This window comes from Aspergillus viridinutans, assembly GCF_018404265.1.
Source record: "Aspergillus viridinutans IFM 47045 DNA, scaffold_4, whole genome shotgun sequence".
Lineage (NCBI taxonomy): Eukaryota > Fungi > Ascomycota > Eurotiomycetes > Eurotiales > Aspergillaceae > Aspergillus > Aspergillus viridinutans.
The window spans coordinates 279,083-292,977 of record NW_025091220.1 but is presented as its reverse complement, the minus strand read 5'-3'; the positions used below and the strand labels follow the sequence as shown (position 1 = coordinate 292,977).

The window sequence follows — 13,895 nt, the reverse complement described above, 5'->3', positions numbered from 1 at the left end:
TCGGAATTGATGCACATTCTGCAACATTGTGGACAAAGGCCTTCGTAGAAGCCTTCACAAGTTTCTCACATATAATCGCAATCTATTCTCAACTAGAATTCACTTAGAAGTGAGAAGTGAGCATTCCGGAGAAGTCTACTCTATATTCTGTTTTCATATCCGCTGCAGATTCCCACTTAATCCTTTCCCAAAATGGAAGGATGTGTTCCCCTCACCACCGGTCCCATCTTCTCTCTTATAGTGCTTTTTTCTATCCTGCTTGGTCTTTTCATTCTATTTCGTCGTCTTGATGCCGTAATTCTGGCCATGGCTCAAGCCGCTCAACCTTCAGAAACCTTTTGCTCCATGGCGAACAAGGAAACTCAGCATGAAGAAAACAACACCAACACAGAGGACAATGATAACACTACCTCTGGAAATACCTCCCCCAAAAACTTCTCCCTTGGACCTGTTTATTCCGAAAAGACCGCAGTAGTTGTACTCAATCCACGAAAATGCTCCAACATCCTGGACAGCCATTTGGACGATATTAGAGTCCCGACACTGCAGCCTAAGACGCCTCAGAAACGGATCCATCTCGCTGTCACCGATCCGAACCAGTTGAGAACGGTACCGCTGCAACGTACGGACTCTGATGTCCTGCTTGATGCTGGGATAGAGGATCTGATGATTCCGGTGTTGGAGCCTGAACGGGTGAGTGATCTTAATGTAATAGCTGGTTGTGCTACTTCTGACAACTCGCTTCCCAGAAACCTCTGATCGTTGCTCGTGTACGCAAGAATTCCGACGTCCCGAAGCCTTACCGATCAGGGATGGACACCGTTCCCTGGGATGGCAATATCCGCTGGGCCACAAAGGGATGTAGTATATTTGAGAATCAACAAGAAGAGGCCGATGCCTTCTCTTATCGTCCGAACCTCCTTTCTCGGCAGCCGGTCTCGGATCTCTGGATTTTCCAGTACGGGCTCCGATATATTCCTGCTGGACGGGAGTCCAGTGTCTTTCGCACTGTCCGGATTGAGAAGCTCGCGTCAAAGGTGACTCTGAGCCAGGTACTGCCATCTGTTCCGGGTGAGATCTACTCGGCTTCTCTCTGCAACACAAGCCCTATCACTGGATATAACACTGCTATCATTGTGTTTGTGCTCGAGAAGGATGCGCTAGACTTTGTTCGGAAATCGAAGGACGGACTACCTTTGGGCTTCTGCGTGGCCAACGTTGCTCTCGTCCACACTCCGACTTACCCCATGACGTCCCAGATGAGCCAGCACATTTTTCATCAGGGCTACACCCGGTGCCTGGTCATCAGCGACCTTCGGAGGTCGTTGAGGGAGGAGATTTACCGCGTACTGAAGCGGTCTGCCCACTATAACTATATTGAAAGCGTGGAGGAAGGACAGGTGGTGGGTGATATCTATGTCCGTTTCTATTCAATCAAGATGGCCGCAGCCGCGTATGATCTCTTTCAAGGCCATCCGAGCTTCGAAAGATGCAGCATTAAGTTTCTTAGAAAGGCGGCAGAATGAAGGCTAGTCATCATGGAGATGGAAATCAGGTTGGCGTGGGTCAGGCGTTGGTTTTTTCTAAACAGGTTCTGGAAACATCTCTCGTGTTTGTTCATTATTCATCATCATGCACTGATAGCGGATCCTCTCATGATCTCCTCTTTTGTGTTGGGCTGTGGCAAGCCATGAGCCAACGACGTCTAGCCAGTTTCAAAGAATTTGATTGGACAAGTGGCCGATACGAGCCAGCATTGGTTGCACTTCGTATTAGTAGCCAAAGCGCGATGCATAAGCATGGGCATGCTTTCCTTCGGACTTAAGGAAAAGAATTGCATATTCCTACGGTTTGTGTCCAACCTCGTGATCGTCAAGCACTAGCGCACTAATAACAGCTTTAGAGTTTTGACTTTCTGCACTTTCTGCCAAACATCCTTTGGCCATCCGTGTTTTTAAGTTGTTAGTAAATAAGATTCTGTGACGATGCTTTTTATATTTGCCCTAAGTTTGTAGCCATTCAGGGTATCAATTCCATATTCAAACAACACAAACGTGTATGTTGTGACGGAAGTGGTCCAGTCAAGCCTTGAGCAAGTCAGCAAAGCTGGAGATGCCCCGCGGGGTGGCCATCCCGCGCTAAGGCTCCCGCTTCCGGAAAGTAGAGATAGGGGCCGGACTTGACATTCCCTCTGGTACGAGAGGTAGTCTATGCTTCTTGCTTATCAATTAGTCTAGTAGACTAATTTTTGGAGTCAAGAAGGGGTATCCCCAATTGATCGTCCAGGCCGGTCATTGAGACGAGACTTGTTGGGGAATTTGTGGAAACGATGGTATCTAGCCATCCATCGCACCTCGTCCAGAACCCCTCAGTGATGATGTTGTTAAAATATAATACCACTATGACTATGGATATGAGACCCTAGACTGATGAGGACCATGTTCTGACACCCTTTTGGCCTAGTGGTATTATAATTCAATAGATGATGATCCTTCATCCTTCTCATGTCGTCTCTACTAGGGAGGAGGAACCTTGCTTATTCCGCAGCGGTATATTAGAGCTACTAAAGATCAGCGGTAGTGGGCGACACACACAATTCTTTTCTTTCATCCCCTTGCCTTCCCCTCATATCTTGTCCGGTCTTCCTTCCCTGTCATTAGTGCTTGTCTCCCGTCCTTATTCCTTCTACTTTACTAAATACATACTCATACTGCCGTAACTAAGCGGCAAGTTATCATCATGTCACAACCGACGGATGAAAAAGCATCAGTCGACCAGGTACCCCGAGCATCCGACGCGGAGAAGGGTTCTGGGTCGCATGAATTCGCCCCAAAATCAAAGCTCGAACTCTTCGAAGATCCCGATGAAGGGCTCAGTCCGGAGGAACGAGCTAAGATAGTACGATGACTTTAATATTTGAGCAAGTACCTTTGGCTCACCGACCCTAGGATCGCGCGCTCGTTCGCAAGCTCGACATCAGACTGATCCCATGGCTTAGCTTGTTGTATTTGATTTCATTTTTAGACCGGTATGTCCTTCTCACTTGAATGCGACGAGCTATATTAATTCTCTAAAGTACAAATATCGGCAACGCAAAGCTAGCGGGCCTGCAGAAAGATCTCCGTATGACCAATGACCAATACAACGATAGCTTGACCATTTTCTTCATCTCATACTCGATCTTCGAGCCGGTCACCAATGTCCTGCTCAAGAGATGGCGACCGAGCAGGTTTATACCTGCTATAATGTTCGCATGGGTATGTGCTACTTTGTACTTACAGCAAGTTCGAGCTAATGGCATCTAGGGCATATGTATGACGTTGATGGGTGTTGTGCATAACTGGTCTGGATTGATGGCGGTGCGTGCCTTCCTACAACCCTTTCGTTGATCAGTTCCTACGTCTATTGTCGTGCGATATGATCTTAACAATCAACAGGTCCGATGGTTTCTCGGACTCACCGAAGCCGGTCTCTTCCCCGGGGTCGGCTACTTCCTCTCCTGCTGGTACAAGCGAACAGAATTCGGTGTACGCATGGCCATCTTTTTCTCTGCGGCTGCGCTCGCTGGCTCTTTCGGAGGTCTTCTCGCTGCTGCCATTGCTCATATGGATGGAATTGGCGGCAGGCCAGGCTGGTCGTGGATTTTCATCCTTGAGGGTCTGGCTACCATCATCATTGGCGTCTTGTCGTTCTGGATGGTCCATGACTTCCCCGACGAGGCCACGTTTCTGTCCGAGGTGGACCGCAAGCGTGTTCTGCGCCGCCTTGCGGAGGACCAGCAGTCTAGCGCGGAGCATGAGCAGTTTAAGATGACCTATTTCTGGGCTAGTTTGAAAGATTGGAAGACCTATACCAGCGCTATCATTTACATGGGAGCGGATGGGTCCTTGTATGCATTCTCGCTTTTCGTACCGACCATCATCAACCAGCTGGTGAGTTGCTTTAGGACAATTCGTGGTTCTATATGCTAACAGAATCAAGGGTATGTTGCAGTACATCTTCATCGAGTGAATTGACTGACAAGAAAAGGGTACACTTCCATCAAGGCCCAGCTGCTTAGTGTTCCACCATACGCAGCAGCGGCCATTGTGACTGTTGCAGTAGGTTTCATCGCTGATCGCACGCGCCAACGTGGTATTTGCAACATTTTCGTCTCTCTCGTCGGCATTACCGGTTTCGCAATGCTCCTCGGCTGCAAAACAGCCGGAGCACGGTATGCGGGAACATTCCTTGGAGCCATGGGCATTTATCCTGCCATTGCGAATACCATCTCCTGGGCCAGCAACAACACTGAAGGTGAGCGTCTCCAGGCCCATGAATATTGCAATATTTGACAGCATGATCTAGGTGTGTACAAACGAGGTGTAACGCTTGGTATCGTCATTGGCTGGGGTAATCTCAACGGAATCGTATCCTCCAACATCTACCGAGGCAAGGACGCGCCCAACTTCTATCCCGGCCATGGTACCGTGCTGGCGTATCTAGTCCTGTTCCAGTTTGGTGGTTCCCTGGTGCAGTATCTGCTCCTCAGACTCGAGAACCGTAAGCGTCTGCGAGGAGATCGGGATCATTGGGTTCAGGGACTAGACCGCAGTCAGATCGAGCTTCTTGGAGATAAGAGGCCAGATTTCATTTACACGCTGTGAGCGCGATATGATTGCTGATGATCGATAAATACCAATGAGATATACAACTTCCTTGGTTGAGGCTGTACAAATGGTACCTGGTAGTTGAGGTAAAACGTCGCATGTGCCAACTATCCATCCTTGCATCTTCCCGGGCATCTCCGGGGGAACCGTATCTTGGAAATCGTCATGGGAGCTAGTGGTAACTGGCTCCGGCTTGATGTAGAAGGAACACATGTTTGTGTCTGCACGTAGCATATATCGTTTCGTATCCGAATCGTCTCGTGTAATTCTCGTCATTGGTGCCCTCACCCTTCCATCCGATACAAATTCACGATATCCTGATTCTTCTTCGGCCCCTTGACAACATGGCGACTCGACCAGCTCACAACTTCCCCAGACTCAGGCCGTACCCGAAACGCATACGCAGTCCGATACATATCATTGATGCACAGATGGTTGCCCCTCGCCATGATCACCGCCGTATCCTCCTCCGGTCCGGGGACGGGCGGCGGCACCGGCGGCGTGACAAACGTCGACTCCTTCGTGTCCACCATCTCCGCTCCGTCAGGCCCCTGCCCTTCAAAATCAAAGTTGTGAAACAGGTAATCCGCCTCGTCCTCCTCTTCCTTGGCCTCCAGCTGTTTGGCAGTCGGCTTCACCTTCACAAACCAAACGCTTATCCCCCCGTTCACCCCATGCCGCCAGATGTACTTCTTCGTCCAGCGTAGTCCCGGCCCGAATGTGTTCGGTAACTCGCCTTCCTCGCGGTAGACTACATCGCGGCGGTCGGAGGCGGCGGAGCCGTGTCGCAGAGGGCGGAACGATGCCGTACCGCGGAGCTCGCCGTTGATGTCGAGGGGGTTGTCGCTTTGGAGGGTGCGGAGGAGGGACCAGCGGCGGGAAGGTTGGCTGAGGGAGGTGAAGATGCCGTTCAATAGATTGGGGGAGAGATTCGAAGCGCGCGTTGGAGGCATGGTATCTGCGGGGTTAGTTAGGGGACAGGACGGTGTCGAATCAGTCATGTTGGGTGTTCCATTAGTTGTGTGGATGTAGGCAATTAGGTATTTTGAGATGAAGAGGTGCGGTGATGATTTCTGGCAGGCTAGGAGTAGACGGGGCGGGCCGCGGCAAACCAACCCACTACAATCCACACTCTACCTCTCGTACACTCTACAGATTTTAGCACAACGGAAACAGCTGCAGAGATATAGATTCATCGCCATCAAACCAATCTTTAATTTTATACTATCATCCCATTTTCTCTACAGCAGGCTTCCCCATCAAATGTCTCTGGCCCACAATAACTCCCCGGTACCGCATTTTGCCCTGCTCCAGGATCTGGAATGCAGCTTGGATTCCATCCTTTGTCATCGGCCATGTCATGATGATGGGCCGGATTCTGTGCAGTGACACGAATCGCAGCATCTTGCGGACAGCCACACGCGATGCTACTGCTGAGCCCTGAATCCGAATGCCGTTCGAGATAAGCGGCAAGACTGGCAGCGGGGGTTGTTGCGTGCTCACTGTCAGCAGATAGATCGTACTGTCGGGAGACATAATCGGAAGGATTCTGGAACAGAGGTAAGCTACAGTCTCTCGAAGTCAAGGATAGAGGCACCAACTTGGTAAAATCCGGCGGCTCATTTCCACACCAGAGAAGATGCTTTACCGGCCGCACAGCATCTCGCACAGCACCGTTCTCAAGTGTATGGAACTCGTTCGCTCCCAGGCCCTTCGCCTCGTCCTTCTTTGCGGCGGAGCTCGAGAACACAACCACGTCACATCCTAGCTTTGACGCAAATTGAATCGCCATATGCCCTAGTCCGCCGATCCCCTGGACCCCGACTCGGTCTCCAGGCTTGATATCGTAGCACGTCAAAGCACACCAGACAGTCGCTCCGCCGCACATCAGCGGAGCAGCATACTCAGGCTCCAGGTCATCGGGAAGTTTGATCAGCATGCTCTCGTGCCAGACGGCGTGGGTAGCGAATGCACCGATCTCGGTGTTCTCCTTGCCATACTGCTCGCGCTGCTGGCAATATTGATCGTGACCTGGCATTATATAATTACCATCAATCGAAAGGGATTAAATCAAGTAAAAGTACATACCGCTAACGCAGAAGTCGCAATGTCCACACACCTTGCGCACCCAGCCGAAGCCAACCTTGTCGCCGACCTTGAAGTTGGTTACTGCGCTTCCAACGTCCCGGACGGTGCCTGCGCCCTCGTGGCCAAGGGCAATGCCCTTGTTCTTGAATAGCCGGTCCGTTCCGCAGAGGCCCGCGTGCGAGATCTCGACGAAGACTTCCGAGGGCTGGATGGTGCGTCTGATCGTGTCGGGGTTGACGTCCCCGCTCTCGGAGCCTTTGAAGACATTGAATTCGATCGTTTTGGACATCGCGGCTTTACACTGATGAATTAGATTCTGGAGTTTGCTGTCGGAGGATACGTGTATATTGTTTCTTCTCTCGACAGGCAGTCGTAAGGCTTGTATATCGCGGGCAACGTCTGAGTGAAGTCATTATCACGCTTTGAGGACCAATGGCGCCCATGGTACCAGTGGCAGCTCGCTACTACTGAACAATGGCCTTATTGGCGGACATATTGTCCGGCTTGATGGCTGCAATGATGCTTTTCATTCACGATGGACCAATTCGTCACTCGTTAGGTGGCAACGAGTTGACTAGGAACTTTAGACATATTCTTTAACTCCTGACCTTCAAAGGTCAGAGTGGATTTGAGGCATTCTTTCATCCTCAAAACATGCCGGGTAGCACAAAGGGGACACAATTCGCGTTTATCACACTATGAACTGCCGAAGGAACTCTTTTGTCTTCAATCTATATTATTGGCATTCACAGATCGGTGCTGCAGGCAATCGCCTCCATCTCATCCAGATTCTTTCTCACTTCCTCCAGCTTGGCCTTGGCCCGTGTGATGCAGTCCCGTCCCAACGGCAAGCGGAGACAACCGGTCTTGCCAGCACCTATACCGGTCCCTTGCACCACATCGATGATTCGCTCAACTGCCTTGACCGGATCGCCTGCCTGTTTCCCGTTGTAGCTCTGGAAGACTTGTAGTGCTTGATCGATAGTCGTGCCTTCGTACGCCGGGTTCAGTCCCGCGGCTGGGGTGGCATAGGCCGATAAGAAGTTCGTCCGAAAGGCGCCAGGCTCCACGATGAGAACTCGGATATTGAACGGGGCGACTTCTTTCGAAAGGGACTCTGAGAAACCTGGTGTTTGTCAGTCGGGCAATCCTTTCGGTCTTTCTTCTGAACGTACCCTCTAGAGCGAACTTGCTGGCCGCGTAGAGTGAGGACGACGGCTGAGCCTGTAACCCTGCGATACTGCTTATGTTCACAATTGTACCGGACCTTTGGGCACGCATGAACGGAAGAGCGGCTTTGATGACTCGCATAGGTCCGTAGACGTTGGTGTTGATCTGTTGGTGGATCTCCTCCTCGCTGCGATCGTCAGATGAGGCTGATGCACTCGACGAGTCATAACAAGGCATACCTCATATCCTCCACACTCCCGAGCAAAGCATAGCCTGCGTTGTTGACGACAACGTCAATCCGTCCTTGCTTCCGGATGGCCTCCTCGACTGTTTCCTTTGCGTCTGGTCGGGTCACATCGAGCTGCAACCAGGTTCCACCTAACGACTCGATCTGGGGATAAGTCTGCGCTGCCTTGACAGGGTTTCGAGCGGTCGCGACGACTCGATGACCGGCTTTTAGCACGGCTTCTGCGAGGATGGCCCCGAAGCCGGACGAGGCGCCGGTGATGAGCCAGGTTTGAGGTGCTGCCATTGTACTGGTGTTTCTGACTTTTACTATTGCGATCGATCTCTCGGATTATCTTTCTTATTGAAGTCACGGCTTATTTAGGATATATATACCCTGTACCCGAGACCAGATGTTGCGACTGATGACTCAAATCGGTCCGCGTTGACGGGGCTAAGTTGGCGCAAAATCCGTCAACTCCGACGTTGATCATCATCATGTTGCAGGAAATATACTGAAAAACAGATGTTAGAATTAACGCCGACCGCGTCTCCGTCGTCCGGTGCCCATATCAATGAAGAGGGTAGGACACGGCAATATTCCAAGCTCTCAAATATAGTCCAGTAAAAAGTATCTCAAGCAATCCGAGGACGGAAAAAGCATAGCGAAACTCGCATCAAACGTTCGTAGCATGGTGAACAACCATCTCCACCGAAGCGACGTCGGTCGCAATCATGGCATCACATCAAGATCGTCACGAAAGAAACGACACTATTCTGATGTCAAAATAAGAATTAACCTTTGAGAGGTCGAGGATTCGATCGAGCTTCTTCAAGATCGATCCTCAGGCTGACATTCTTCCCCCTGGCGAAGTCGACCTGTGTCCAGCGTACAAATCGAAGCTCTCACGGTTCTGGACCACTTCAGCGGTCGATCCATTCCGCGCATCATTTCCTGTTCTAGCAATGCCATGTTCTGTCAGCGACCACGAGAAGTGAGTTTCTATCCGGATATGAAGTCACAGTGACTTTATTCCGTGATAGCTCAGAAGCTCAATCTCTATCTAGCTCCATGGTTGGAGTTTGAGTCTTATCGAACAGATCACGCCAAGAATAACAGCAAGACAATAGCGGGAACACTAGTAGTACAAAACGTTGCATTCGCTTCTTTTAGCCTACGCTGAATGGGGTACAGAAGTACTGGACACGCAGGTAGACACAACCTCCAACTCATATTGTATTACTATAAGCCAAGTTTCGATGTTCCTTTATCTAATCGACAGACAGCTCGTGTAGACACTGAGATGACATTGTGCCGCAACCGGACAAGGCCATTTTGAATCTCCCATGCTACTGTAAAGTGTCAAGTGTCCAGTGCAACCTTGAGGTAACAGAAAAGTAGGTAACTTCTTGAGTGCCTCAATACTGCCTGAGTGCCTGAGTGCCTGACCTTGGGGAAATTGGATCCATTGGAGACGCAATTTAGATCCAAGGACGCATTGGCTGCTGTCAACCAGGATTTAAACATGCAATCGAATCAGCTGCATTGAATCATCCGCTAGTCATGTGTCTAGTCTTCAGTATTCGCTCCGGCCGCTTGCGGAGCTGCTTTTTCCTCCCGCCTATTTGCCTATTATTGATTCCACCATTTACCCACGCGGTCTTTTTAATTTAACTCCGTACTCCAGTGTCTCCATCATCAAGTGTCTGTGCCTGGATTTCACTCATAATAATAATTTTTAACGAGTCAGACGAAATACTCTGCCGCTGAGTCCTGGACCCTGTTCCGAATTTTGTTTCTTCCTTGTCTTGTCTTGTGCTGTCTGTCTTTCTGCTCCTCTTCTCTCTCATTTCCTTTCCTTGCCCAATCCGTCTCCCTCGTTGATCATCCGTTATCTCATCTGATCGAAGCATTCTTTCGATCTCATCTATCGACCATTGCTTGTCATTCCTTTGATCCTCTTCCTCTTTTTACATTAAACTATCCTGTTCCTCCGTCCCCTTTCATCCTCTTTCTTCGCCTTTTCGTATGATGGTGGGCCATCTATTCCTGTGAGCTTCCCACCCGACGGCCTCCACCGGAGTCTCAACCTGCGTCGTCATGGCATATGGGCTGTTGGCCTGGACCGCCAACAATGCTGTTCTCAAGCCGACCTGTCGACTATTCCATCTGTTGATAATCGCCTTCCTCCTCACGACCACTGTTCTCGCGACCACCGACACCATCTTACCTTCCGCCGCTTCCGCTTCGTTCCCAGCATGCGGTCTGTCATGCTCGTTGCTCCAGCAGGCAGCGGACAGCTGCCTGGCTAGTCCAGAAGACACACACGCAGTCCATGTCTCTTGCTTCTGCCAGTCGTCTCTGATATCTCAACTCAAAACCTCTCCTGAGGGGACCTGCGACTCGTCCTGCACCAGCGAACCCGATAGACAGTTGTTGCAGACATGGTACACCAATTATTGCAATTCTGGAGGCAACTCTGGAGGCAATTCTGGAGGGGCCACGACCACAGTCACATCAGCTGCTACGGCAACCACATCTCCCTCAAGCTCAAACGTACAGGCCGAGGAGTCCAAACCCAAGACCTGGTAAGCATACCGCGGCATTGCGCCCCGACTACTTCCATATCCCGCTACTGACAACATTCTTGCAGGTGGGACGGGCACTACAAATGGATCATCATGGTTATTGTCCTCATCATCGCATTCAGTATCATTGCCGCAGTAGCCACATGGCTCAAGAAACGCCACGATGCCAAATATCCCAATCTCTATCATGGCGTCGGCGGCAGCGGCAGTGGAACAGAGAGCGGATTGTTCGCCGGCCGCGCGCGTGACCACAGCCCAGGGCCCGGTCAACCTGGTCAATTCTCGTCGAACATGGGCGGTCTTGCACCTCCGCCCCGGTCAAGTTACCCGCGCTCCGATTCAATCGCCAGTAGTTCGCGTACAGACGTCGTACCCTCCAAAGCGCGGTCTGGCCACCCTTCGTCGCGTTTGGCAAAGGCCCCCCAGTCGGCGGACGACATCGAGATTCGGGAGGTTACTCGATGATTCGCGGCCAGCTGTTTGTCATTTTGTTGGTGATATTGACAAATTCCTTGGTCGAATGATGCGGAGGTTCAGCAGCCATCGCACCGCGGTTGCAAACTCATTCCTTGGATTTTGTTCGGTGTTTTGGTACTCGGTGGTATGACCAACACCTCAGGTTTGCATATATCCGGCGTTTACGTGTCCATCTTTTGAATCTTCTTGAAAATGTTTTGTTTCCCCTCGCTGTCGAATCAGTGCGCATTTTTTATAGTGTGGTACGATGTTTGTCCATACGTTGTCCGGCCTTCTTGGCTCCCTTTCTCTGTTCTATCTTTTGCGGGATATAGTACCTTTGATTCCCCTCACGTGGCGTTCTCTGAGCTTTGGGATCTCTTTGGCTTGCAATGTCTAGCTAGATCTTTCCTTGGCTCTGTCCTGTTAAATGCAACAGGATACAGAGGCGCCCTCCGGTCCTGCTCGAAGGCCGAGCGGGCTTTTCACAATGGCTCTCTAAGCTAATCTTGCTGTTTCAAAACCTGGAAGAAAAATAATTCTTGGCTCTTGCTAGATACGCACGGGGTAATTTACATGCAAATAGATGGCTTCAGAGTAAACGGCAGTCGTCATGAGGCGTTCAGAAAAGAAATCCTTGGCCGCACTCGCTCAAGTCACAGTAATGCTCACGATCTTGATGTCCTGCTCCGGCTTCTCCTTGTATGTTTTGGTGTTTTCGATCTTGTGTATGACGTCCAACCCTTGCACCGCCCGTCCAAAAATAGTATGTTTACCATCCAGCCAAGGTGTCTTCTCCGTCGTGATGAAGAATTGACTGCCGTTGGTGTTGGGCCCCGCGTTCGCCATGGACAGTGTATACGGTTTGTCGTGCTTCAGACTCGAGAATTCGTCCTCGAACTCCCCGCCCCAGATCGACTCGCCGCCCGTCCCGTCACCTAGCGGATCACCGCCCTGGATCATGAATTTGCGGATCACCCGGTGGAAGATAGTATTGTTATAGTACCCGTTGCGCGCATGGGTGACGAAATTCTCAACCGCCTTGGGCGCCGCCTGCGGGAACAGCCGCAAGTGGATGTCCCCCATTGTGGTGTGGAGGATGGCCGAGGTGCCCGTCTCGGCGGCCTTTTTGGCGGTTGCCTCGCGGGCGTCGGCCTGCGTGGGCCGTTCGTTCTGCACGTCCCGGCTGGATTTGGAGATCTCGGTTTCGTTGGTGAAGAGGTAGAAGCGGATCTTTGCGAAGCCCGTCGACACGAGGATCGGGTCTCGTTCTTCGGATTCCTGGAGGAGAGGGTTGGCGCTTGCGGCCATGGAGACCGTCATGATGCCTTTCTTTTGTGGTTGGCCTTGATACATGGCTAGGTTGAGGGGACGGAAGGGTTCGTCCTTTGCGTAGACGCGGACGACGCGGTTGGTGTAGGTGTTGATGCACTTGGCACCGTACAGGGAGCCGTAGATTATAAAGTGGCCTGATTCGTCGAAGATAACGTTGATTTTAGGTTGGGTGATGGGATTTTCGAGTTCGCGTTCAATGGCAAGGCGGCGGCCGAATTCCACCTCATCGAGTGGGTTCAGGGCTGTGCCGGCTTGCTGCATTTCTGTGATGGTGGTGAGAGATTCGTCGTATTTCCGGTAGAGCTTGCCCGTCGCGAAGTCGAAGACTCTGACCTGCCGGTCGGGAAATGAGACGGTTGCAAATTGCTCGCCCGATGGTGATACTGTGATGGACGCGGGTACGGATTTGGATTTCTTGAACTCGAACAGGTTCGTGGAGGATTTGAGCTCGAATACATTATCCGGCTTCTCATACGAGTCGTCGCTCGCGCGCCAGTACTCGACCATTCCGGACTGATCGGCTGAAATGACACAGTCGTATGCGTTGTTGAAGGCGATGGCTGCCACGGGGCTACGGTGGATTGATTTGACGGTGTTTAAGGGAGCGGTGTTCTCTCCACGACCATCAAAGACGTGTATCATCGGACTATCCTCGTCCGTCACAGCTAGCAATGGGAGGGATGCGCCGCGAGGGTGTACCCAGCAGACACAGCGCGGTGTGAAGTCCAAGGAGAGCATGGCCAGTAAATCTGGACAAGCGATTAGTTGACAAACTAGAAATCCCAACAGAGATGAAGCCTACCGAAAGTGATAACGTCAAAGATTTTGATCGTCTTGTCCGCACCAGCCGTCGCAAAACTCCTTCCGTCGGCGCTGACGCTGACGCTCTTGATCTCCGCAGGATGCGCCCGGAATTCCTTGACGAACTCGACTCCGACGGCCATTTTCTTCCAAAACTTCACAATACCGTCCATCGACGACGTGATAAGAAAGTCTGTGTAGGGAGTCATCGTAACGAATGACAGCTGCTCCTTGTGCATAAGCGATTTCGAGTACCGCGGAGACACGGGCAGCGCATTCACGTAGACCTTCTCGAAGGGTAGCTTGCGTCGCTTTTTCTTCGGCGCATCAGCGGAGGGTAGCGCTGGGCCGAAGTCATCGTCTGAGGATGAGCCATTTCCTGAAAGCCTAGATCAGTTTCCTGTTTTCAGTCGGAATCAGACGCTGTTCGGGAAGGGTCCAACGCACCATCCTCTTCATCTTCAATGGCAGCATGAGGACGCTTATTGACAGCAAGCTTCGCTTGTTCGTCAGTATCCGCCATCTTAAAAGATAAATATGAGAGATTTCTTTTGAGAGGGTACAGCGAGGAGCGCGCTTGAA

At 51.2% G+C, this 13,895-nt stretch overlaps 7 protein-coding genes across 7 annotated transcripts; 3 read left to right on the top strand and 4 right to left on the bottom strand.

Annotated features, from left to right (window-relative positions):
* Nucleotides 1-192: 192 nt before the first annotated feature.
* Nucleotides 193-1,526, top strand: Aspvir_006108 (uncharacterized protein; the record flags this gene model as incomplete). The annotated part of the gene is made up of 2 exons (XM_043269316.1): nucleotides 193-693; nucleotides 750-1,526. 2 exons carry the CDS (start codon nucleotides 193-195, stop codon nucleotides 1,524-1,526), a joined length of 1,278 nt encoding a protein of 425 aa, XP_043125251.1.
* Nucleotides 1,527-2,739: 1,213 nt separating this feature from the next.
* Aspvir_006107 (allantoate permease family MFS transporter) lies at nucleotides 2,740-4,646 on the top strand (the record flags this gene model as incomplete). Its single annotated transcript, XM_043269315.1, has 7 exons — nucleotides 2,740-2,898; nucleotides 2,949-3,028; nucleotides 3,077-3,257; nucleotides 3,306-3,359; nucleotides 3,438-3,936; nucleotides 4,030-4,296; nucleotides 4,348-4,646. The coding sequence occupies 7 exons, from the start codon at nucleotides 2,740-2,742 to the stop codon at nucleotides 4,644-4,646; spliced, it is 1,539 nt and encodes a 512-aa protein (XP_043125250.1).
* Nucleotides 4,647-4,933: 287 nt separating this feature from the next.
* Aspvir_006106 (uncharacterized protein) lies at nucleotides 4,934-5,602 on the bottom strand (the record flags this gene model as incomplete). The annotated part of the gene is made up of 1 exon (XM_043269314.1): nucleotides 4,934-5,602. One exon carries the CDS (start codon nucleotides 5,600-5,602, stop codon nucleotides 4,934-4,936), a length of 669 nt encoding a protein of 222 aa, XP_043125249.1.
* A 274-nt stretch (nucleotides 5,603-5,876) lies between these two features.
* On the bottom strand, nucleotides 5,877-7,026 carry Aspvir_006105 (NAD(P)-dependent alcohol dehydrogenase; the record flags this gene model as incomplete). The annotated part of the gene is made up of 3 exons (XM_043269313.1): nucleotides 5,877-6,151; nucleotides 6,219-6,680; nucleotides 6,738-7,026. 3 exons carry the CDS (start codon nucleotides 7,024-7,026, stop codon nucleotides 5,877-5,879), a joined length of 1,026 nt encoding a protein of 341 aa, XP_043125248.1.
* A 457-nt stretch (nucleotides 7,027-7,483) lies between these two features.
* On the bottom strand, nucleotides 7,484-8,439 carry Aspvir_006104 (putative short chain oxidoreductase/dehydrogenase; the record flags this gene model as incomplete). Its single annotated transcript, XM_043269312.1, has 3 exons — nucleotides 7,484-7,863; nucleotides 7,913-8,094; nucleotides 8,147-8,439. 3 exons carry the CDS (start codon nucleotides 8,437-8,439, stop codon nucleotides 7,484-7,486), a joined length of 855 nt encoding a protein of 284 aa, XP_043125247.1.
* A 1,794-nt stretch (nucleotides 8,440-10,233) lies between these two features.
* On the top strand, nucleotides 10,234-11,186 carry Aspvir_006103 (uncharacterized protein; the record flags this gene model as incomplete). The annotated part of the gene is made up of 2 exons (XM_043269311.1): nucleotides 10,234-10,721; nucleotides 10,787-11,186. The coding sequence occupies 2 exons, from the start codon at nucleotides 10,234-10,236 to the stop codon at nucleotides 11,184-11,186; spliced, it is 888 nt and encodes a 295-aa protein (XP_043125246.1).
* Nucleotides 11,187-11,828: 642 nt separating this feature from the next.
* On the bottom strand, nucleotides 11,829-13,836 carry Aspvir_006102 (WD40 repeat domain-containing peptidylprolyl isomerase; the record flags this gene model as incomplete). Its single annotated transcript, XM_043269310.1, has 3 exons — nucleotides 11,829-13,261; nucleotides 13,315-13,692; nucleotides 13,761-13,836. The coding sequence occupies 3 exons, from the start codon at nucleotides 13,834-13,836 to the stop codon at nucleotides 11,829-11,831; spliced, it is 1,887 nt and encodes a 628-aa protein (XP_043125245.1).
* Between the last annotated feature and the right edge of the window lie 59 nt (nucleotides 13,837-13,895).